The sequence below is a fragment of the Staurois parvus genome, unplaced genomic scaffold (assembly GCF_062004578.1).
Source record: "Staurois parvus isolate SC_StPar_1 unplaced genomic scaffold, SC_StPar_1.0 ptg000244l, whole genome shotgun sequence".
In the NCBI taxonomy this organism is placed as follows: domain Eukaryota; kingdom Metazoa; phylum Chordata; class Amphibia; order Anura; family Ranidae; genus Staurois; species Staurois parvus.
The window spans coordinates 4,970,783-4,996,729 of record NW_028318040.1 but is presented as its reverse complement, the minus strand read 5'-3'; the positions used below and the strand labels follow the sequence as shown (position 1 = coordinate 4,996,729).

The window sequence follows — 25,947 nt, the reverse complement described above, 5'->3', positions numbered from 1 at the left end:
AACTGCTGCCATTGAAAGTCATGAGTTCTGTGACAGTTGCACCTTATCTCATTACACAGTGCTTTAAGTCCATTATCCTCACATTGAATTGAAATTTAGTGGACAAATGTATTGTCATCATCATTTTCACATGATTCAATCCAAGTTAAAATGTCACTAGTTTAGAGACTTATGATTTAAAGTTTAACATAACTAGTATATTTCATATGAATTTCCTAGGTGCTACATATGAAACCACTATACAAAAAATGATCATTGCACATTTCCTTGAGATTTACTTTTCATGAAATATGAAAAAAGTGCCTACGTTAATTTTTTCCCGTATCCTGGCCATACAAGCAGACAAAGAGTTCTTCTTGGTGTTACTTTGATTTCAGAATAAAGGCACTGAGGAAAAGCCAGCAGGAATGCAAAGACCCAAATGCTTCCAATGACTACCTTTGTTGAGGTTGCGGATAGGCGCGGTTTCAATGGATTAATGATAGCCATATATCTGTAGGAAGAAGACAAAGAAATTATTTCTTATTTTATATTTAGTTTTAGTGAAAGGCAAAATACTAAAACCAAACAATTCACCAAACATTGGCTGCAGGTGAATCATTTACTGTAGAGTTTAAAACGCAAGCATAAGGAAGATGCTGTGTATATTTGCTTAAGATTACATTCACCGATTTCTAAATATACCTCTTAGTCTTAATAGCTTTATTTATACTATATACGGGTAGAACAGTGGCTAAGTGGCCTGCACTTCTGTCTGCTAGTGCATCATGAGTGCTGATAAGTGGGTAGCACTGGGATTATCATTTTGAATCCCAACCACGGCATAACCTGCCTGAAGTTTGCATGTTCTCCCTGTGTTTCCTCCTACACTCCAAAGACTTGTAGTTTAATTGGCCTTAGTATGTGTATGTACGTGAGTTAGGGACCTTAGATTGTACATTCCTTGAGGGCAGGGACTGATGTGAACATACAATATATATATATATAAAGTGCTATGTAATTTGTTGGAGCTATACAAATAATTGTAATAAATAAATACTAAAAGGAAAAAAACAGCAAATATTTTTAGGCTCTCCAATCTGCTAGTTGTAAACTGCTTGTTGTTCTTACCACTACATCTTTGACTACGTTAGGGTATGTGTTGATGGACCTCTGTTTGAGTCATCTGAGTTTTGCTTTTCCATGCAAGTCTATGGGAATGCACATGCTTGAAACAGGTAAAATGCAGGTCATATGGAGATCAAATGCAGGTCAAATGCACCTGTTAATGAATTCTAAATGAACCCAGAAGACTCTCAAGGTGAAGTCAAACTGAAGCCGTTGACACCTGTTGACACAGACCCTTCACATGGAGGGGTCTCACTGTTCTTTTGTTAGAATTAACAGTTTCCTGTTAACATTTGCCTGTTTCTTGAAGCAACCTCCCTCTGTGTCTGGTCAGTCACTGCTGTCACTCAAACTGTTCTGACTGGCTGCTCAAATCAGTGGGGTTGATTTATTAAGGGAGTGTTCACTAAGTGAAGGTATTTCTAACTTTGCAAGGGAATTTTCACATAGTTTAGTGAATGTGCTGGGATTTACTTTGCGAAGAATACCTAGTGGTTAGATGTTAAAGTAAACAGAACTTAACCTCATCCATTAAGCTAAGTGAAAATTCCCATGCAAAGTGAAAATTAACTTTGCTAAGTGAACAGCCTATACTTCTTTACTAAATCAACACCACTGCCTGTGTCTTAGACAGAACCTACTCTCAGTTGCATTGTACATGGAGAAAAGAGAGTGAGGAAGCAGACACACAGACCTGGAAGGTGCTCACTCCAGGACACAAGTAAATACTGTATTTCAATGCTACGTCTCTTAGTTGTAGTGTGGATACACTAAGGCACTCAGTGTTTTATAGTAGGTCCATTTTAACTTGATCTAACCCATTTCTGCCGACTGCCTCTTGGCCCTTAAAGAGTTCTAAAAGCCAGGAGGCGGCGGCAGGCATTTTGGCCAAGTGACTGCTGTGGTTGGCTGTCAGAGGTCACATGATCGGACAGCTCCCGATCGCATGTGTGCATCAGGAGCTTACTGATCCCCACCAGCTACTGTGCTGGGAGCATGCAGGGAGCTCACTCTCAGCACGGTAAGTTGTTTACACAGGGCCGCACTCATTAAGGCCTACCTTCCCAGCGGCCACATTTATGGGTACAGCTGGTGTGAAAGGGTTAAACATGACATAGTAGTCAACCTTCACTTTACCATTCTTCTGCAGGAACATGGAGCAGTCAGGAGCAAAAAGTGACTTCAGCTTTAATCACTTGCCGTCCGCCCACAGTACATGTACTGAGGGTAAGCGGCAAGGCTGGGCAGGCTGTCCTGTGTTGTGATTGGACACAGCGCGAGTTTGGCAGCTGATTTTGGCTGAAATTAGCTGATTGGTTGTGTCCAATCACACACAGAATTCTGTGTTTACAAAATTGAAAGTAGAGGGAGCAGTGATCTGGCTGTTTATTCTCTCTGCAAATCAGGGAGAATAACCATCCATAAAGTAAATTGAAAACACCACACATTACACATTGTTAGGCATACAATTAACCACTTGATTGCCCCTAGATATTAACCCTTTCCCAGCCAGTGATACTGATCACAGTAATACCACTACACTATCACAGCGCCACTATAAGTCACTGATCACTGTCATTACCAGTATAGTGTCATAGCTGCGTAAATTCCATTATATATACACCATAGTTTGTAGATGCTATAACTAGAGATGAGCGAAGAAATGAAAAATTCGATTCGACTGATTCGGCGAATTCGTGGACAATATTCGATTCGAGTCGAATAAATTCGCTGTGAATTTAACTTAAAAAAGGGTGTTTCTAGGCTTCAGAGAGACTTAATATTAGTGCAGAACACTGTACCTTTAATTTAAATGCCCTTGGAGTCTGCTGGGGAAGAGAAATAATACTGTCTGTCAGTATGACATGCAGATGAGTGCCGTCGATCTTAGAATCACTGCACACTTCACTCCTTTGGCCAGTCACGGGGCCAAAACCAGTGTTTGGAGCCACAGTGTGGCGGTGGAGGCAGCAGCAATGGGAGGCCATACAGCAACCTATGACAAAATGGAAACCAGCAGGAGCGTGAGGAGACCTGAAAGTGGCACATGGCAGAGTGGGAGCAATGGGAGGCGGTACAGGGACCCAGGTCACACTGTGGGCCCAGCAGCAGCGTGACCAGGCGGTACGGGGGCCCATGGCCGATATGGGGCTTGGTGGCACCTATGGAAGGCCTGTAATCTGCCAGCAACCTATGACAAAATGGACAACCGCAGGAGTGTGAGGAGATTTCAAAGTGGCACATGGCAGAGTGGAAGCAATGGGAGGCCGTACAGGGACCCAGGTCACACTGTGGGACCAGCATCAGCGTGAACAGGCGGTACGGGGGCCCATGGCCGATTTGACCTCATTCATCCCATAGTCCTGCCGACTCACGAATAGCGTGGCCTCCTCAAAGGGCCTGAGCAAGCGCAGGTGTCACACATGAGCTGACAATGGCTGACATCTAAGTTACACAGGGAGTACCTTTATCCGCTTTTAACATCAGGAAATCTGTGATGGCCTTTAGCTGTTCGTAAAGGCGGTCTAACATATGTAGGGTTGAATTACACCTTGTTGCAACGTCACAGCATGAGGAGTCGGTACGGGGGCCCATGGCAGATTACATGTCTGGCAGCAGCAATGGGAGGCCCGTAATCTGCCAGCACCCTATGTCAAAAAATTTAACACACCAGCAGTGTGAAGAGACCTGAAAGTGGCACATGGCAGCAGAGTGTGGCGATGGAGACAGCAGCAATGGGAGGCCGTACAGGGACCCATGAGAGACTCTGGACTTGGCAGCAGCATGAGGAGGCGGTATATAGGGGCCCATGGCAGATTAGGGGCCTGGCAGCAGCTATGTGAGGCCCGTAATCTGCCTGCACCCTATGTCAAAAAATTAAACACACCAGCAGTGTGAAGAGACCTGAAAGTGGCACATGGCAGAGTGTGGCGATGGAGACAGCAGCAATGGGAGGCCGTACAGGGACCCATGACAGACTCTAGACTTGGCAGCAGCATGAGGAGGCGGTATATAGGGGCCCATGGCAGATTAGGGGCCTGGCAGCAGCTATGTGAGGCCCGTAATCTGCCTGCACCCTATGTCAAAAAATTTAACACACCAGCAGTGTGAAGAGACCTGAAAGTGGCACATGGCAGCAGAGTGTGGCGATGGAGACAGCAGCAATGGGAGGCCGTACAGGGACCCATGAGAGACTCTGGACTTGGCAGCAGCATGAGGAGGCGGTATATAGGGGCCCATGGCAGATTAGGGGCCTGGCAGCAGCTATGTGAGGCCCGTAATCTGCCTGCACCCTATGTCAAAAAATTTAACACACCAGCAGTGTGAAGAGACCTGAAAGTGGCACATGGCAGCAGAGTGTGGCGATGGAGACAGCAGCAATGGGAGGCCGTACAGGGACCCATGACAGACTCTAGACTTGGCAGCAGCATGAGGAGGCGGTATATAGGGGCCCATGGCAGATTAGGGGCCTGGCAGCAGCTATGTGAGGCCCGTAATCTGCCTGCACCCTATGTCAAAAAATTTAACACACCAGCAGTGTGAAGAGACCTGAAAGTGGCACATGGCAGCAGAGTGTGGCGATGGAGACAGCAGCAATGGGAGGCCGTACAGGGACCCATGAGAGACTCTGGACTTGGCAGCAGCATGAGGAGGCGGTATATAGGGGCCTATGGCAGATTAGGGGCCTGGCAGCAGCTATGTGAGGCCCGTAATCTGCCTGCACCCTATGTCAAAAAATTTAACACACCAGCAGTGTGAAGAGACCTGAAAGTGGCACATGGCAGCAGAGTGTGGCGATGGAGACAGCAGCAATGGGAGGCCGTACAGGGACCCATGACAGACTCTAGACTTGGCAGCAGCATGAGGAGGCGGTATATAGGGGCCCATGGCAGATTAGGGGCCTGGCAGCAGCTATGTGAGGCCCGTAATCTGCCTGCACCCTATGTCAAAAAATTTAACACACCAGCAGTGTGAAGAGACCTGAAAGTGGCACATGGCAGAGTGTGGCGATGGAGACAGCAGCAATGGGAGGCCGTACAGGGACCCATGACAGACTCTAGACTTGGCAGCAGCATGAGGAGGCGGTATATAGGGGCCCATGGCAGATTAGGGGCCTGGCAGCAGCTATGTGAGGCCCGTAATCTGCCTGCACCCTATGTCAAAAAATTTAACACACCAGCAGTGTGAAGAGACCTGAAAGTGGCACATGGCAGCAGAGTGTGGCGATGGAGACAGCAGCAATGGGAGGCCGTACAGGGACCCATGAGAGACTCTAGACTTGGCAGCAGCATGAGGAGGCGGTATATAGGGGCCCATGGCAGATTAGGGGCCTGGCAGCAGCTATGTGAGGCCCGTAATCTGCCTGCACCCTATGTCAAAAAATTTAACACACCAGCAGTGTGAGGAGACCTGAAAGTGGCACATGGCAGCAGAGTGTGGCGATGGAGACAGCAGCAATGGGAGGCCGTACAGGGACCCATGAGAGACTCTGGACTTGGCAGCAGCATGAGGAGGCGGTATATAGGGGCCCATGGCAGATTAGGGGCCTGGCAGCAGCTATGTGAGGCCCGTAATCTGCCTGCACCCTATGTCAAAAAATTAAACACACCAGCAGTGTGAAGAGACCTGAAAGTGGCACATGGCAGCAGAGTGTGGCGATGGAGACAGCAGCAATGGGAGGCCGTACAGGGACCCATGAGAGACTCTGGACTTGGCAGCAGCATGAGGAGGCGGTATATAGGGGCCCATGGCAGATTAGGGGCCTGGCAGCAGCTATGTGAGGCCCGTAATCTGCCTGCACCCTATGTCAAAAAATTAAACACACCAGCAGTGTGAAGAGACCTGAAAGTGGCACATGGCAGCAGAGTGTGGCGATGGAGACAGCAGCAATGGGAGGCCGTACAGGGACCCATGAGAGACTCTGGACTTGGCAGCAGCATGAGGAGGCGGTATATAGGGGCCTATGGCAGATTAGGGGCCTGGCAGCAGCTATGTGAGGCCCGTAATCTGCCTGCACCCTATGTCAAAAAATTTAGCACACCAGCAGTGTGAAGAGACCTGAAAGTGGCACATGGCAGCAGAGTGTGGCGATGGAGACAGCAGCAATGGGAGGCCGTACAGGGACCCATGAGAGACTCTGGACCTAGCAGCAGCATGAGGAGGCGGTATATAGGGGCCTATGGCAGATTAGGGGCCTGGCAGCAGCTATAGGAGGCCCGTAATCTGCCAGCACCCTATGTCAAAAAATTAAACACACCAGCAGTGTGAGGAGACCTGAAAGTGGCACATGTTTGAGGCATGATTCATGGCGGATTTAGTCAGTTGTGTCAGGAACTGGTGGTTTGAAATCCAGACTAATCCACGCCTGATTCATTTTCACAAACGTGAGTCTCTCCACACTTTGGGTGGACAGTCGTGTCCTCCGCGGAGTTACAATACCTCCTGCCGCACTAAACACGCGCTCCGATGCCACGCTACTGGCCGGGCATGACAGCCTTTCAAGGGCAAATTCAGCTAGTTGGGGCCAAAGGTCAAGTTTCGTTGCCCAGTAGTCAAGGGGATTGTCTACCTCGGTTGGCAGGGTGCTGTCCAAGTAGGCCCAAGCCTGTTGTTTGAGCTCCTGCTCCAGGTCCACCTGATGCTGCTGCTGCTGCTGCGGCTGGTTAGTAGTTTCCTCACTGCGCTGGTGAAGAAAGCTACTCATCATCGACTGCAGACTGAGGCAGCCACTGCTGGTGGAGCTGCCACTGCTCCTACCACCCCACCCCTCCCCTGCTGCCATGCCAGCGGAACGCGAGCGCACAGGGCCCACAGTGTCTGAGGATGGACGTTGGCGCACAAAGGCAGAGACCAACTGACTACATAGGTGGTTTTTATAGTACGTAATTTTGGCCTCCCTCTCAGCAGGTGTGAAAAAGGCCACCATTTTGGACCGGTAGCGAGGGTCCAACAAGGTGGACAGCCAAAAGTCATCCCTCTGTCTGATGGTTATTATTCGGCTGTCGCTACGCAAGCAACCGAGCATGCTATGGGCCATTTGTGCCAAGGAATGCGAGGGACTCCCTGCCTCCATCTCCACAGCATACTGCCACGGTGCGTCTGGGTCCTCTGTCTCCTCCTCCTCCTCCTCTACCAGATGCTCCTGCTCCTCCACTCCTGTCCGCTGAGTGGAAAAACCACCCATTTCACTCAATAATTCCTGAGCACAAATGTCCTCCTCTACCTCCTCCTCTTCTTCCTGTCCTGCCCCCACAGGGGTCATGTGGCGTTGAGATCTGTGCGCCACGTCTACCGCACCCTGACCAGCCATTGTTAACAGCATTTGTTCCAGGACGTGCAACAGAGGAATGACGTCGTTCATCCCATAGTCCTGCCGACTCACGAATAGCGTGGCCTCCTCAAAGGGCCTGAGCAAGCGGCAGGTGTCACGCATGAGCTGCCAATGGCTGACATCTAAGTTACACAGGGGAGTACCTTTATCCGCTTGTAACATCAGGAAATCGGTGATGGCCTTTCGCTGCTCGTAAAGGCGGTCTAACATGTGTAGGGTTGAATTCCACCTTGTTGCAACGTCGCAGATCAGGCGATGCTGTGGAATTCCGTTCTGCCGCTGCAGCTCAATGAGGGTGTTCTTTGCGGTGTAGGAATGGCTGAAATGCATGCACAGTTTACGTGACATTTTAAGGATGTCTTGCAGTGGGATGGTGGATTTTAGGAACCGCTTGACAACCAGATTGAACACGTGAGCCATGCATGGCGCATGGCACAACCTTCCTTGACGCAGAGCAGACACCATGTTCTTTCCGTTGTCAGTCAACATGGTTCCGATTTTTAGTTTGCGCGGAGACAGCCATCTGTCGATTTCTCTGTTCATTACACTCAGCAGTTCCTCCCCTGTGTGACTACGTTCGCCAAGGCATACCAGGTGCAGCACAGCGTGACACCGTTGCGCCCTGCACATGTGATATGCCGGTCGGGTAATGGGACTTGGCACGGGGGTGGCGGCTGAGGACACGGCGGAAAAAGAGGTGGTAGAGGCGGACATGCTTGCTGGACCAAGGACGTGCAAACGTGGAGGCAAAAGCGTCGTGACCTGTCCAAGTTGCTGGTGCGGCTGTGCCGGCACCACGTTCACCCAGTGGGCCGTAAATGACATGTACTGTCCCTGACCGTAGTTACAGCTCCACACGTCGGCGCTGCCGTGCACTTTGGCAGAGACCGACATGCTCAAAGACTGGCCCACCATCTCTTCTACATGTGAATGCAGGGCTGGCACTGCCTTTTGGGCAAAGAAATGACGGCTTGGCACTCTCCACCGCGGCGCGGCACAAGCCATCATTTCTCGGAAAGGTGCTGAGTCCACCAGTTGGAAAGGGAGGGACTGCAGCACCAGCAACTTGGACAGGAGGACGTTCAGCTTTTGCACCGTCGGGTGCGTGCTCGCAAACTGTTGTCTCTTGGATACGGATTCCAAGAAAGACTGTTGACGGAATCCGAGAAGAGGAGTAGCAGGAGAAGGAGCATCTGAACGAGCGGAAGATGCCAATGAGCGACAACTCCCCTCAGCAGAGGTGTTGGAGCCTTGACTGGCTGATAGAGGGCGATTGACGACGTCGGGTGACGGAGCAAGTAACGGAGCGGGTGATGGAGCGGGGGCTGGGGCAGGCAGAACCGCCGTATGTTTATCACGGTTTTCCCAGGCCACCGAATGGTGACGCTGCATATGCTGACGCAACGCTGTAGTCCCAACATGGGCCCCCTGGCCACGCTTGCATTTCTGGCCACATAGTCGACATACGGCTACGTTTACTTCCTCGGGCGGCTTGAGGAAAAATTGCCACACCACCGAGTAGGAAACTTTGCCCCCGCTACTCTTCACTGGCTGACTGCTACTTCCTCCGTGCGCACCGGCACCACTACTGGCCGTGGTGGTAGGCTGCAGTGGAGCTGGTGCTCTACTCCGTGGACGTTTGGCTCCACTGACACTGATGCGACCCTGCTGCTGTCTCCTGGGCAACCCACCGACTGTTTTGCTCGCTGCCAAGCTGCCACCCTCTTCTCCTGATGATGCGGAAGAAATTGCCTGATGACGACGAGGCTGCCAAGTGCGATCAACCTCCTCATCATCAAGTAGGGTCTCCGCCTCACTACTAGCCCCCTCGGCTGCGTCTGGGTCAGGAGACAGACCTGTCTCTAGACCGGCTACCGAGCCACTCTCCTCGCCAGTACTTGTTCGCTTGGCTGCTGAAAAGGCCGATGTCTCCCCCCGTTCCTGACCGCCCTCTGTTAGCTCTTCCTCACTGTACAGTGGGGCTGAGCCCACAGCATGCGATACTTCGCTTGGTGAGGGAACAGCAAAGGACAGGGGCAGGTAGAGGACACGTGATTTCAGTGGGCTTGGTCCCGGGCCATGCCAACTAACGGTTGTGTCTGACGTACCCACCGACCGTTGGCTGTAGGTGTCAGAGGTGACCTGGGAAGAGGAAGACGACCGAGCCAACCAATCAATGACGGCAGGGTTGTCGGTGGAGACACGACCGCTGGATGACACCGGGAGCACTGGCCTCTGGCTGCGAATACTGCTGCCTCGACCCCTTCCTCTGCTGCCACGTCTGCTCGCTCCTAAAACATTGCCTCCTCTGCCACTCCTCTGCATGTTGTCTGACATACTATTTAATTCAACGATTAGGTGTCCCTGAGTAACAATTCTCTGGCACTCAGTAACAATTCTGTCTGTCCCTGAGTATGAATTCTGTGGCCCTGAGTAACAATTCTGTGTCTGTGCGAGTAACAATTCTGTGTCTGTGCGAGTAACAATTCTGTGTCTGTGCAAGTAACAATTTTGTGTCTGTGCGAGTAACAATTCTCTGGCACTCAGTAACAATTCTGTCTGTCCCTGAGTAACAATTCTCTGGCACTCAGTAACAATTCTGTCTGTCCCTGAGTAACAATTCTCTGGCACTCAGTAACAATTCTGTCTGTCCCTGAGTATGAATTCTGTGGCCCTGAGTAACAATTCTGTGTCTGTGCGAGTAACAATTCTGTGTCTGTGCAAGTAACAATTTTGTGTCTGTGCGAGTAACAATTCTCTGGCACTCAGTAACAATTCTGTCTGTCCCTGAGTAACAATTCTCTGGCACTCAGTAACAATTCTGTCTGTCCCTGAGTATGAATTCTGTGGCCCTGAGTAACAATTCTGTGTCTGTGCGAGTAACAATTCTGTGTCTGTGCAAGTAACAATTTTGTGTCTGTGCGAGTAACAATTCTCTGGCACTCAGTAACAATTCTGTCTGTCCCTGAGTAACAATTCTCTGGCACTCAGTAACAATTCTGTCTGTCCCTGAGTAACAATTCTCTGGCACTCAGTAACAATTCTGTCTGTCCCTGAGTAACAATTCTCTGGCACTCAGTAACAATTCTGTGTCTGTGCGAGTAACAATTCTGTGTCTGTGCAAGTAACAATTTTGTGTCTGTGCGAGTAACAATTCTCTGGCACTCAGTAACAATTCTGTCTGTCCCTGAGTAACAATTCTCTGGCACTCAGTAACAATTCTGTCTGTCCCTGAGTAACAATTCTCTGGCACTCAGTAACAATTCTGTCTGTCCCTGAGTAACAATTCTCTGGCACTCAGTAACAATTCTGTCTGTCCCTGAGTAACAATTCTCTGGCACTCAGTAACAATTCTGTCTGTCCCTGAGTATGAATTCTGTGGCCCTGAGTAACAATTCTGTGTCTGTGCGAGTAACAATTCTGTGTCTGTGCAAGTAACAATTTTGTGTCTGTGCGAGTAACAATTCTCTGGCACTCAGTAACAATTCTGTCTGTCCCTGAGTAACAATTCTCTGGCACTCAGTAACAATTCTGTCTGTCCCTAAGTAACAATTCTCTGGCACTCAGTAACAATTCTGTCTGTCCCTGAGTATGAATTCTGTGGCCCTGAGTAACAATTCTGTGTCTGTGCGAGTAACAATTCTGTGTCTGTGCAAGTAACAATTTTGTGTCTGTGCGAGTAACAATTCTCTGGCACTCAGTAACAATTCTGTCTGTCCCTGAGTAACAATTCTCTGGCACTCAGTAACAATTCTGTCTGTCCCTGAGTATGAATTCTGTGGCCCTGAGTAACAATTCTGTGTCTGTGCGAGTAACAATTCTGTGTCTGTGCAAGTAACAATTTTGTGTCTGTGCGAGTAACAATTCTCTGGCACTCAGTAACAATTCTGTCTGTCCCTGAGTAACAATTCTCTGGCACTCAGTAACAATTCTGTCTGTCCCTGAGTAACAATTCTCTGGCACTCAGTAACAATTCTGTCTGTCCCTGAGTAACAATTCTCTGGCACTCAGTAACAATTCTGTCTGTCCCTGAGTATGAATTCTGTGGCCCTGAGTAACAATTCTGTGTCTGTGCGAGTAACAATTCTGTGTCTGTGCAAGTAACAATTTTGTGTCTGTGCGAGTAACAATTCTCTGGCACTCAGTAACAATTCTGTCTGTCCCTGAGTAACAATTCTCTGGCACTCAGTAACAATTCTGTCTGTCCCTGAGTAACAATTCTCTGGCACTCAGTAACAATTCTGTCTGTCCCTGAGTATGAATTCTGTGGCCCTGAGTAACAATTCTGTGTCTGTGCGAGTAACAATTCTGTGTCTGTGCAAGTAACAATTTTGTGTCTGTGCGAGTAACAATTCTCTGGCACTCAGTAACAATTCTGTCTGTCCCTGAGTAACAATTCTCTGGCACTCAGTAACAATTCTGTCTGTCCCTGAGTAACAATTCTCTGGCACTCAGTAACAATTCTGTCTGTCCCTGAGTAACAATTCTCTGGCACTCAGTAACAATTCTGTCTGTCCCTGAGTATGAATTCTGTGGCCCTGAGTAACAATTCTGTCTGTGCGAGTAACAATTCTGTGTCTGTGCAAGTAACAATTTTGTGTCTGTGCGAGTAACAATTCTCTGGCACTCAGTAACAATTCTGTCTGTCCCTGAGTAACAATTCTCTGGCACTCAGTAACAATTCTGTCTGTCCCTGAGTAACAATTCTCTGGCACTCAGTAACAATTCTGTCTGTCCCTGAGTAACAATTCTCTGGCACTCAGTAACAATTCTGTCTGTCCCTGAGTAACAATTCTGTCTGTCCCTGAGTATGAATTCTGTGGCCCTGAGTAAGAATTCTCTGGCACTCAGTAACAATTCTGTCTGTCCCTGAGTAACAATTCTCTGGCACTCAGTAACAATTCTGTCTGTCCCTGAGTAAAAATTCTGTGGCCCTAATAACGTTTCTGTGGCCCTAAGTAACAATTCTCTGGCACTGAGTGAAAATTCTGTCTGTCCCTGAGTATGAATTCTGTGGCCCTAACTAGCGTTTCTTTGTCCCTAAATAACGATTCTGTGGCCCTCATTAACAAGTCTGTGTCCCTGAGTAATGGTTCTCTGTCCCTAAGTAACTTCTCTCTGTCCCCAATTCTCGTTTCTGTGGCCCTAACTCTGTCCCTGTCCCTAGTACAGAGCGGTCTGCCTCTGTTCAATGACTGCAGGCAAATGAAGATTTACAAAATGGCCGCTATATATACCTCGACCATTACACAGTGCTGGCTGGCTGGCTGCTGATTGGCTGATGCGATCACATGTCGTTGAGGAATGCATTATGGGGCAGCGCGCCTTGTCTGCGCGCCTTCCCCGACATCCCCGCTCCGTCGCCGCACATGTCAGCCGCCATTTTCGGAAAAATTTCGATTCGCGCGTCCGAATTAGGCTGTTTTTCGGATTCGGCACGAATCGAAATTTTTCCGATATTCGACTCGAATTCCACTTCGGATACTTCGATTCGCTCATCTCTAGCTATAACGTTTGCACAAATCAATTAATTTACACTCATTCTGTTTTTTTTTAACCAAAAAAATGTAAGATTATGAAAAAAAAGTTATTTTTTCATTTCTTTTTAATTGAATATGTTTTAGAACAGAAAGAAAATATTTTTTTTCAAAAATTTTCAGTGTTTTTTCATTTATATAATAATAAAAAAAAAACAGAGGTGATCAAGTACCACCAAAAGAAATCTTGATTTGTGTGAAAAAAAAAGATACAGATTCCATTTGGGTATAGCTTCGCATGACAACAAAACTGCCAGTTAAAGTAGCGCAGTGCCAAATAGCCTGGTCATGGAGGGGTAAAAACTTCCAGAGCTCAAGTGGATAGGTGTTTAGACAGCATGTAGGAGGAGAATATAGGTGGTATCTTAGCAGTCATGCTGCTTATTAACTTTCCATGAGCAGATGGGTTACACAGCAATCTGTGAAGCTGTGTAGTGAATTGTTTCATTACGATCTTGGCAGTATGGTGGGGTGTGTAAATCTTAGTAGTGATTAAACAACAAATATTGTGGCATTCTAAGATTTTCACATATATTCTAACTATGGCATGCTAAACCCTTGCAACAGTTATTTCTTCTCACAAGCGCACAATCATCTTTCCTGTTCCTAAGCATTGGCTAGAAAGCACATCAAAATGCATTTGGCATTGAACTCCTGTTGTATTTTGTATGGTGTGTGTCTGTGTGTGTGCAAGAACTGACATTTTTATGTGTTCAGTTGTCATGTTTATGTCAGGAAAAAAGATGATGTGTGTTTTGACAGGAACTATTTTTAACCGGTTTATCCATTCAACAGCAGTGGATCTACAAATGATGTTTAAATGCAATATTTTTTTTTAATCTTTCATTTTAGTGCAGATTTATACAGGCTAACCTAGAGTTCTGTCAGTTACACATATCATCAGCAAACATACTTGATTTTAAATGTAAAACTCCATTGTTGGAAAATGACTCAGTCAGGGTGTCCTGGCATTTTTTATTCCACTAGATATGTGTATTATGGCAATAACAGTCTCCCAAAACCCTTACAGCACTTGCAAGTTTGTTATATTAAAGTGGTTCTAAAGGCAAGAGGTTTTTTTACCTTAATGCATTCTTTGCATTACGGCAAAAAAAAAACTTTCAAAAGTTGCCCCCTTAAACACTTACCTGAGCCTGATCTTGATGCAGCGCTGTGCCCATCTGCAGAAACTCTTCTCCCATCTTTCTCTTTTCATAGGAGACACAGCAGCAGCAGGAGTGATTGGCTCCTGCTGCTGTCAGTCAAAGCCTGTGTGGAGAGAATGGGGGGAGGAGCCAATCAACGCTATGTGTGTCTATAGATGCACACAGCCTGGCTCAGGGTCAAGCTCACACAAGTGCCCCCATAGCAAGCACTTTGTACCAGCGGGGGAACCCAGAAGAGGAGGTCTGGTGCTGTTCTGTGCAAAACAATTATAGAAGGATGAGAGGTGGTGCCATCCAATTCTTTCTATCATATCAATATTTCCATATTTCCAAGATATATAAACTGTCAATAAGTAAAACAACAGGTAAGTTAAGTACACATATAAGAACACAGGATGGTAACAGACAACTCAGGTAGTCATCGGGGTAGTGACAGAAGATGGCTGTGCATAGTTTGATGAATTTAATAACAGCCTCTTAAAAGAGGGTCAGGAAAACCTTTTCTATCTATTGCAATATGTTTAGAGAGTAATGTGGGGTGCAATCTATGAAATTTGTTTTCCCAAAGTAAGTTCAAAATCCAAACTGGAGAAATATTGACAGAAGTGCAGTAGGTACGGTTGGGAGTAGGTAACAGCCTAGGTGGAACTTTCTATCTGATGATTCTGTTCAACCCAAACCATGAAAAACACAGAGTTCCAATGGTGCATGTCCTGTCTCATTTGATTTTAAAGTTGGATTATTCATCATAGGTTTTAAGCTCTGGCAATGAATTGGGTAGGGGACGTTTCAGGTTTAGTGAAGAATCTGCATCAGTCATCTGCTACTTTCTGCTGTGTTGCTTCATCCCATAGAACCTTAATGTCATGAGTCAATCAGATGTTACACTAATGTAGATTATAGGGGACAGCTCTGTTGCTTGCTGTTACACTTAAGAAAAAGCTCAGATAAGGAATTATTCATTCTGACTTGGGAAGATGCATTGATCCATTTAGTCTCTTTGGTAGAGCATCAGAATAGTAAATTTCCAAATGTGTGCTAGATTAATCAAATTTAGGGTTTTAGATGCATTGCCATTAGCCACTTTATTGGGTGCAAATCTGACCTGGTCAGGGTGAATGATGCTTGAAATAAAGGTGAGTATTCGGTTCACCAATATTTTTAAAAACAATTTAAGATCTACATTAAGCAATAAAATGGGGTGATAGTTGGCACATTGGGATGGAGTTTTCTCTTCCTAAGGTATAACTGAGATAAGGCTCCACACAGAGTCAAGGGGTTACTGGTGACCATCCAAAATTGAGTTACAGGCTTAAAGGAAAGGTTGAGTGAGAAAATGCTAGATTTTTTTGGTAATATAGTAGTTTGAAGACAGCTGGGTTTGATACCTTAAGGCGTTTGACCTGGTTCATTGCTTAATATAGTTCATCATTCAAGAGTTGTCTTCTGATAAGGAAAAGTGCAATATCCCCACTTTGAGCAAGTATTGGCACTCTAGGTTATAAAGCATTTTATAGTAGCTTTGGAAGCATGAAGCCATTTCATTGAGTATATTAACTGGAGGGCCATGTTCATTTTCTAATTGTTGGATAAACAAGTATAGGTGAGTCTCTCATAAGGTTTGGGCTAGGGATTTGCCTGGTTTGTTCCTATATTCATTATATAGACCTACAGATCATAGTTTGTCATGCTTTTAGATAAATAGGAGTTTGTTCTTAAGTAAGGTTCAAATGCATTGTAGCTCAGGCATATTTTTTTTATGTTTTTTTATGCATTATAACACCTGGATTTGTTTTAATAAACTTGCCATCTTTTTAACCATGGCAGCTTTCAGACAGCCTTGGCTATCAGGATGCCTCTTATCACATATTTGTGTTTTCACAATGTCAGTAGAGAAGAACAGACATTGGGTTTGTGTGAAGGAAATTTTGTGAGGGTCTTGGATGGCAGATTTATTAAGGGTCCAGTGCCATGACATGGGTGAATTATTTTCAATTCTGATATCCAGCAGAACTGGAGCATTATCACAGATCATAACGACATCTATCTCAACAAAGAATACCTTATGGAGGTCAGTTTGTTTGAGAATGAAACAATCAATCCTGGAATAGATGTTGTAATCTCTGTCATTTGTGTGGTAAGTGCATAAGGTATAAACAAAACCTACGGTAAATAAAAGTTGCTTGAAGTGGCATAGGAAAGCATAAGTCAGATGTGAAGCATTCTGAGATCCATCAATAAAAGGATCTTGGAGCTAGACTGAAATCTCTTCTGGACCCCTGAGTTTGTCCAAACAAGCCTTGATAAAGTCAATGTAAAAATTGTACATTTTTAATATTTCCTTTTAAACCATATTAAAAGACCTGCTTCCCCCTAAGAATTAATTGAAAACAAAATGTTTGTATTGGTGCAAGTCCCCCCTGCCAGTGCCAAGCTTCACATGTCCTTTAAGAATATGTTGCCTATTAATCTTCAATATGGTCATTTTCCTCCCATTGACTTTTATGGGGTTCACACTAATGTTAAATTGTATGATGGTTTTGCCACATGTCCTGCAAATCAAACTGGAGCACATTCACCCATTGCTTATTGTAAGTATGCTGAAGTTAGAAAGTCCACATGGTATACTGTACATTTTGTCATTTTGCATAAAATTCAGCTGTCATCTCATGTTGCCTTTGGGAAATAATGAAGCTTTTTCTCACATCAACAGAGAGGGTATCAACATAACCTGCACTTACACAAACTTTAGTCTAGGCCCTTTCAAAAATAATTTTGACACATAAAGTGATTTAGAGAGCAGGGCTGCTAAATTACCAAAAAGTGCCAGAATAGATTGTAGGGTTCCTTTAGGTTGCCACAAAAAAAAAGGAACCAAAGTAAAAAGTGGAGCTTCTGAGTAGGTGTGCTATAATTTATGGGCAAGTCATAACTCTTTCACTTGCTGTTTTTTTTCCAGATTGATGAATGGTGTGAAGTACTGTCAGGTATGCTACAGCTGTCTCTGTCACCTGTTACACCGTTAGAAATGAGAGTGGAGTTTACTAGGGCAGAAATGTTCTAATCTACCCACGCTACAAAAAAGTGTTGTTAGTGCTATTTGTGTTCCTATTGGGAAGACATACAGTCAGGTCCATAAATATTGGGACATCGACACAATTCTAACATTTTTGCCTCTATACACCACCACAATGGATTTGAAATGAAACGAACAAGATGTGCTTTAACTGCAGACTGTCAGCTTTAATTTGAGGGTATTTACATCCAAATCAGGTGAACGGTGTAGGAATTACAACAGTTTGCATATGTGCCTCCCACTTATTAAGGGACCAAAAGTAATGGGACAATTGGCTTCTCAGCTGTTCCATGGCCAGGTGTGTTATTCCCTCATTATCCCAATTACAATGGGCAGATAAAAGGTCCAGAGTTAATTTCAAGTGTGCTATTTGCATTTGGAATCTGTTGCTGTCAACTCTCAAGATGAGATACAAAGAGCTGTCACTATCAGTGAAGCAAGCTATCATTAGGCTGAAAAAACAAAACAAACCCATCAGAGAGATAGCAAAAACATTAGGCGTGGCCAAAACAACTGTTTGGAACATTCTTAAAAAGAACGAACGCACCGGTGAGCTCAGCAACACCAAAAGACCCGAAAGACCACGGAAAACAACTGTGGTGGATGACTGAAGAATTCTTTCCCTGGTGAATAAAAACACCCTTCACAACAGTTGGCCAGATCAAGAACACTCTCCAGGAGGTAGGTGTATGTGTGTCAAAGTCACCAATCAAGAGAAGACTTCACCAGAGTGAATACAGAGGGTTCACCACAAGATGTAAACCATTGGTGAGCCTCAAAAACAGGAAGGCCAGATTAGAGTTTGCCAAACGACATCTAAAAAAGCCTTCACAGTTCTGGAACAAGATCCTATGGACAGATGAGACCGAGATCAACTTGTACAAGAGTGATGGGAAGAGAAGAGTATGGAGAAGGAAAGGAACTGCTCATGATCCTAAGCATACCACCTCATCAGTGAAGCATGGTGGTGGTAGTGTCATGGTGTGGGCATGTATGGCTGCCAATGGAACTGGTTCTCTTGAATTTATTGATGATGTGACTGCTGACAAAAGCAGCAGGATGAATTCTGAAGTGTGTCGGGCAATATTATCTGCTCATATTCAGCCAAATGCTTCACAACTCATTGGACGCTGCTTCACAGTGCAGATGAACAATGACCCAAAGCATACTGCAAAAGCAACCAAAGAGTTTTTTAAGGGAAAGAAGTGGAATGTTATCCAATGGCTAAGTCAATCACCTTATCTGAATCCCTTTGAGCATGCATTTCACTTGCTGAAGACAAAACTGAAGGGAAAATGCCCCAAGAACAAGCAGGAACTGAAGACAGTTGCAGTAGAGGCCTGGCAGAGCATCACCAGGGATGAAACCCAGCGTCTGGTGATGTCTATGCGTTCCAGACTTCAGGCTGTAATTGACTGCAAAGGATTTGCAACCAAGTATTAAAAAGTGAAAGTTTGATTTATGATTAATATTCTGTCCCATTACTTTTGGTCCCTTAATAAGTGGGAGGCACATATGCAAACTGTTGCAATTCCTACACCGTTCACCTGATTTTTATGTAAATACACTCAAATTAAAGCTGACAGTCTGCAGTTAAAGCACATCTTGTTCATTTCATTTCAAATCCATTGTGGTGGTGTATAGAGCCAAAAATGTTAGAATTGTGTCGATGTCCCAATATTTATGGACCTGACTGTAACTTCCTCTCCCTACCACTCAACCTAAAACAAGAAAAACTTAATTCAGAGTTTAAAGCCATAAGGTTCATATTTGACTAAAAACCAAATCCTCTACTTAAAGCATATCTAAACTCAAAAACAAACAAGTAATATATTGCAGCTTATCAATCTTCAAATGTGGTGGATGCATTAGTTTTATTTTTTTATACCTTTTTTATTTTATCTTTACTTAGTGATCCGGTCATTAACACAATTTCTGTCTGAGGGTGTCATCACTCTGGATGGTGAAGCATCAGAGATAACTTTGGACAGCTGCATTCTCAATGTGGGTAGAGGGTAGTGTTAGATGCACTAGCAAATTTTGATGGATTTGACTAACAAATTAAAGCTGAACACCAGCCAAAAGTTTTTATGTAGTTTTAGCAAGGGTTTTTTTCTTTTAGGATAAAGAATTTACATAAACAAGTAAGCAGTCATGTCAGTGTTAAGTAGTTTCTCTTAACACTCTAATGGCCAATTTTGTCTGGACAGCTTTGTATATTAAAGGAAGTTGTAAAATAACAGACTTACTGGTAGGATCGCCAGGTGAAAATAAAAGGAAAAAGAAAACGAATGCAGCCACCATATTTAAGGATTGGTGAGCTGAAATATATACTTTTTTTGCTTTTGGGTTTATATACACATCTTCCTCTCCTTATCTCCATTACATGGGGATGGGAGGATTTGTAGTTTACAGAAGACAGCTTGGATGGAAGATGATACACCGCAAATATATTAGAAAAGCGCTCCTCAGGATCTGAGTCTCATATCATCAAAATGCAGACCATATATAACAAAAAATCTTAATGTGCCAAAAAACTAATATGTGGAACTTATTAACTCACCATCAAAATAAAAATATATATATATATAACAAGTGCAACAAATATATACTAAGTCTCATCAAATATATACCATCTAACCACTAATACATAAGTGGCAATGTGACCATCAAATAAAAATCACTGTGTTTAAATGTCCATACATAAATGTGCAAAAAAGTCCTTATTGTTATCTTTGTAAATATCCGTGTTTGTAAACACCACCACACTGTGTCAAATCCACCACCGGACAAATTAAATGAACTCACCAGAGCTCTATGCTGGTAATATTATAAACCAGCTGATGACCAGTGGCTCTAGGAATGATGATCTGCAGGAATGCCGAAAGCCTCTACAACTCAGTGGATGAATCCTTGTATATGTATATAACACCATATGGAAGGAAAGGAAGAGGAAGCTTCATAGCGTAAAACCATTAAAATAACTTTATTCCATTAAAAAGCATAAACCGCACTCACAAAATAAAGTATCATAGCTGACACTAGCATTGACTGCGTATATGAAATAATCAGATCGGCTCCAGGCTCAGAAAACACAGGCAGCTCACCCGTACGTGGTGGAATCACTTCCAAGGCCCTTCCCTATGCGTTTCATCATTCGACGTCCTCCAGGAGATGCACATTAAGATTTTTTGTTGTATATGGTCTGCATTTTGGAGATATGAGACTCACATCCTAAGGAGTGCTTTTCTAATATATTTGCTGTGTATTATCCTTGGTTTCCAAGAATTCCTCCTCTCTCCCCTTCTGTTTAGTAATAGTGGTTACATATGTCCAATAGTGATATATATATATATATATATATATATTTATATATATATAGATGGAAGATTAGTTTGTTTTTTGTGTGTTTATAGGACACGGACAAGTACACTTCATTTCTGGCATGATCTACAGTACATATACTGTATCACATACTTGTGAAAAATATTCTTAGACTAAAAAAACTGAGTACTGTCTGTGATTCTTTTTAATTTGCACTAGCATGCAATTTTTCAGGGCAAGCTTTCATCAAGGTCCAATCAGTTCTAATGCACAATGTTTTAGCAGAATGTTAATAAGACAAGGCCAAGCCACAATGTGTGTGTCAATAGACGTACACAGCCTGGCTTGTGATTGAGCCTGCACAAGTGCCTCCATGGCAAGCAGCTTCCTATAGGGCCATTTGGAAGTGAGGAGGAGCCAATAGCATTGGCTGGGGACCCCAGCGGAGAAAGATCAGGACCACTTTGTGTAAAACCATTGCACAGAGGAGGTAAGCATAACATCTTTATTATTTAAAAAAAAAGAAAAACCTTTACAATCACTTTAAGCTAAATTTAAAAAACTGTTAAATACTTCTTATTGAACAATATAATATCAGGCCGTATTTAATATTTTACAGATTATTTTATGATTTCATAACCTAGTGTGGTGTATAAATGTAACCTGGCAAGGTGAAAGGTGGAATAAGTGGACAAGATGACTAATTTTGTCTACACTGGTTTGTTATAATCATAAGAGACTTGATTACGCAAGAGCTCTGGCCTTTGTGCCTCTTTAGGTGACACTGTGGATTGACAAAACGAATGAGGTCAGAAAGCATAAGCATAGGGAACTGAAAAAAGGTATTCATTCTCTGTTATATTCACAGCAAATTCCCTTTTCTAATTAAACTAATTTGCTTGAGGTGATTGTAGCCATATTAGTGCACTTGCAACAGAAACAATTCAGTACTGTCCGTGATACTTTTTTTATTTGCACTAACATACAGAAAGAAACACAAGCCTAAGGTTAGCCTAGAGATAAGAACAGCAAAGCAAAAGCAAAGACTGGGGTGGGGGGGGGGGGGCAGCACTCACAGAGGGAGTCATAAATATTTTGGATAATGAGTGAGGAATCCCATGATAGAAACAAATACATACAAGAAGGCCAGAGGCAGCTGGAAAATGCCATCTACTATAAAAAACTGGATTATGATCCGACCCAGGACTTTACAAAACAATTAAAAGGTCTCATTAAAACACTTCCAGTCCACCTACATTCAGAACTTATAAATGCGATTCCGGATCATCCAGAAATCGGGGACTTTTACATGCTGCCCAAAATCCACAAGCCAGGAAATCCAGGCAGACCCATCATAACAGGTATGAATACACTCACCGAACAAATCTCAGGCTTTGTAGAAAAATTTTTAAAACCGTTAGTCAAGAATACTGCTAGTTTCCTGCAAGACACAACTGACTTTCTGAACAAGATTAACAACATACAGCAATTACCATCTAATACACTTCTAGTGACTATGGATGTAGTATTCCTGTATAGTAATATCCCTCACATGGATGGATTAGCTGAATGTCACAGATCCTTATCATCCTCACCAAACCATAAATACACTGCTGAGGATGTTACACAGCTCATTGAATTCATACTCACACACAACTACTTTACCTTCAATAGAGACATTTATCTTCAATGTATGGGTACTGCAATGGGAAGTAAAATGGCACCCCAATATGCCAATTTATTTATGGCTGACCTGGAGGAAAAATTTTTGAACAGCATGGAACAAAAACCATACAGATACTATCGCTATATTGATGATATTTTCATCATATGGACAGAAGGTGAAGAACACCTAAAACAATTTTACTTATTGATCAACACTTTTCATCCATCAATCAAACTAAAAATGGAATACTCAAACACACACGTCAACTTCCTAGACACCACAGTATACATCAGGGATGATACGCTTCACACCTCAATATACAGGAAACCCACTGACAGCTGCAACTACCTCCACAGTTCTAGCTTCCACCCCCCAATACAAAACGTGCCATCATACACAGTCAGGCCATTAGATACCACCGAATATGTTCTGACCCAAGAGACAGAGATACACATCTCGGGACACTAGCAGACTCCTTCCATAAGAAAGGTTACAAGGACAAAACTATCAACAACAGCATAAACACAGCCTTGAGAACCCGAAGAGAAAATCTGCTTCAGTTCAAAGAGGAAAAAACAAACAACCGTGAACCTCTAGTAACCACATACAATACAGTACTAGAAGGAATAAGAAAAATAATCAAAGATTTACAACCCATCATAACAGAGGATGGAACTCTGAAAGAAATATTCCAGCAATCCCCAATACTGGCCTTCAGACAACCCCCCAACCTCAGAACTAAACTAATCAGTAGGAAACTTCCTTCTGATCAAAATGTCACAAATAATGGAAGCAAACCCTGCAATAAGAAACGCTGCAAACTGTGCAACCAAATCAATCCATCAAAAAGTGTCAAAACACTGAAAAGGGATCTTCAGTATCTCCGGATCATACAGCTGCACCTCCAGTAATGTTGTGTACCTTATCCAGTGCAGAAAGTGTAGCAAAGGATCTTATGTTGGCGAAACAAGACAGAAGTTGCAAACAAGGATGAATCTGCACAGACATACCATCAAGGAACATAAAGAAGGTGACCTCTGCACACCTGTGGGACACCATTTTGCACAACCAGACCACATTATGGAAGACCTCAATGTTTTAGTTCTTAAAGGAAATTTTAAATCCATTCAGGAAAGAAAACCTTTTGAACTAAGAATGATAATTCTATTTGACACAAAAGATAACGGCCTGAATTTGGACATGGGATTCCTCACTCATTATCCAACATATTTATGACTCTCTCTGTGAGTGCTGTCCCCCCCCCCCCCCCAGTCTTTGCTTTTGCTTTGCTGTTCTTATCTCTAGGCTAACCTTAGGCTTGTGTTTCTTTCTGCCTTTTTTTTTTTTTCTCAATCCCCACATATCTTCTAACATTCTGCTAAAACTTTGTAACAGTACTGCTTGGACCTTGAAGAAGGGGACACTCCCCGAAAGCTTGTCCTCAAAATTGTATGTTAGTGCAAATAAAAAAAGTATCACAGATAGTACTGAATTGTTTCTAATTAAACTAAAACACCCTTGGCGTGTGTTTTTTTTTATCAAGTAATTAGGAATTTCACTGCTCAACTTATTTCATAAATTTAAAATTGTTCAACTATCAATTTTGACAAATTAGCTTCTTTGCCCAATACACTTTAAAAAAAAAAAAAAATCAGCTTTATTAAACAAAATAAAGAGTTATAGAACAAAATTTCTGTTGTACAGTGTAACAACATTATATTACAATTTAGTATTTTTTAAAAAATGGCAAAGTGTCAAGCAGCACATCATAATTAATTTCACATTAGCATATCACAGCCAGTTCCATGTGTTTAATTCTCTTTAAATGAGCAGTTTTTAAGAAAAGGGATTGTCCAGTTTAACCATTTTGCTTCTAGGCTGAATGGGTAATGATTAGTGGTATTTTCAAACATTTAAATAATTTTCTGCTTTTAAGAGAAAGCTAGCAGATTTCCCACTCATCGCCCCCCTCGTACCTAATCTATATTTTTATTTTAAAAAATAAAAGTCAATTTACTTAACTAAAACTATGGTCATGTGACAGACTAAGCCACAGATCATTTTTCTTGTCTGTAGTGTAGGATGGTCTGGTCTGCAGTCTCTAAAGCTTCCCAGAATGACATGTGAGGGACAGACACAAGATCAATTAACCAATCCAGCAAAGAGAATGGTGAACCATTGGTCATCATACCTGGAAGAGGTGCTTACAGCCTATGTCCAGAATAAATCTCTCTGATTGCTGAGTTAAAAAAAATCTAAATCCTGCTTTTCACTGTCATATGATCATCCAGCACTGGGTCCTTCTCCTCTCTGTTTACTTCTTGGATGTGTTCTTCTTCCAGGCATTTCATGTCACTGCCTGTGTGGCATTAGCTGGCCAGTGGAAGGAACCTTCTCATTCCCCAGCTCTCTGGTAGTTGTAGTTCAATCAGCACTCAGGAATACAAAATGCATTGGCTATAGGATTACAGGTTATTTTGCTCTAAAATAGAAATATACATATTAACCTCCTTGGCGGTATTCCTGAGTGTAGCTCGGGGTAAAATTTCAGTACCAAGAGTGGTAACCCCGAGCTACACTCGGGCTTACCATGCGGCGTTGCTCAGGGAGTCCCTGCAGCACTTACCTTGTCCTTCGCTCCTGCGATGTGTCCCCTGCAGCGTCCCCAGCCATCTCCTCCGGCCGATGCCGGCATCCGGCTTCCGTGTTCCGGTCCCTGTGACGTCGGGACGTACAGGCGCCGAAACCGGTGGCAAATTTCAAATTTTTTAAAAATTTCATTTTTTTTAAAATGATTATTATATAGTAAAACATTGCTGTTTCAATGCATTTCACATATATTTTGTCCCTACTGCTTTGTCCTGTGCCCTGCCTGCATTTTGACTGTTCTTTCTGCCTGGAAACTTAGAAAAGTCCATGGCGTCCAAAAAGCATCCCTTTATGTCAAAAGCGGTTGTAGACCAGCTAGAGAACAGCGATAGTAAATCAGAACTACTTGCAGAATTGAGTGATAATGATTTGTGGGGAAATTCGTCATCAGACACTGAAAACGATTTTGCGACTTTGCTCAGCGATGTGCGAATTTGCCTCTGTATTTCAAATTTCAGTGTTTTTGGTTTGATTATATTATTGACTTAAATATATTATTATTATATTATTATTTTTTATGATTATTTATTAAATTATAATTTATGATTTCGTGTTTCAAGTTTTATCATATCCGGAATGTTTACTAGACTCTTGTTCGGACAGATTTCAGTGAGTTATTCCTAACAATTACAGCCTACAATAAAAAACTACATATTTCCATGCAAAAAAATGTACCGCTTTCAGCACAAAAAATCGGAAATAATCATACCGCCAAGGAGGTTAAGCAAATACAGTATAACAACATTTTGTATAACTCATGTCATATATTTCACACCATGAGATAGCCAAACACCTTTCACACTTGAAACTAAACATCCGAGAGTGTCAGTCACCCTCAGGGGTGTAGTAGGAGGCGCATGCAGTGGAGGGAGGGGAAAAGGCACCATCCCAGGACCTGGTGCAGCGTTGCTTAGGCTAAATTAGATTGTGCAAATATTCCTTATTATTAATTAATGGTGAAAGACCTCAGGGAAAACCAGCTCAAGGATCAGCACTCCACTGTTCAAACTAAATAAAAGGTGAAAGTTTGAACTGTGGCGTGCTGCTCTTTGGTCTGGTTTTGCTCTGAGGTCTTTCACCATGAATTTATA

The 25,947-nt window shown here is 43.5% G+C and overlaps 1 protein-coding gene across 1 annotated transcript in view; it reads right to left on the bottom strand.

The window, feature by feature from the left end:
• The window catches only part of TACR3 (tachykinin receptor 3), a 267,740-nt gene that overhangs the window by 124,628 nt on the left and 117,165 nt on the right, over positions 1-25,947 (bottom strand). Inside the window, exon 2 of the mRNA XM_089680526.1 lies at positions 308-493. Coding sequence (XP_089536652.1) covers positions 308-493 — 186 coding nt within the window. The remainder of the gene's footprint in view (positions 1-307; positions 494-25,947) is intronic.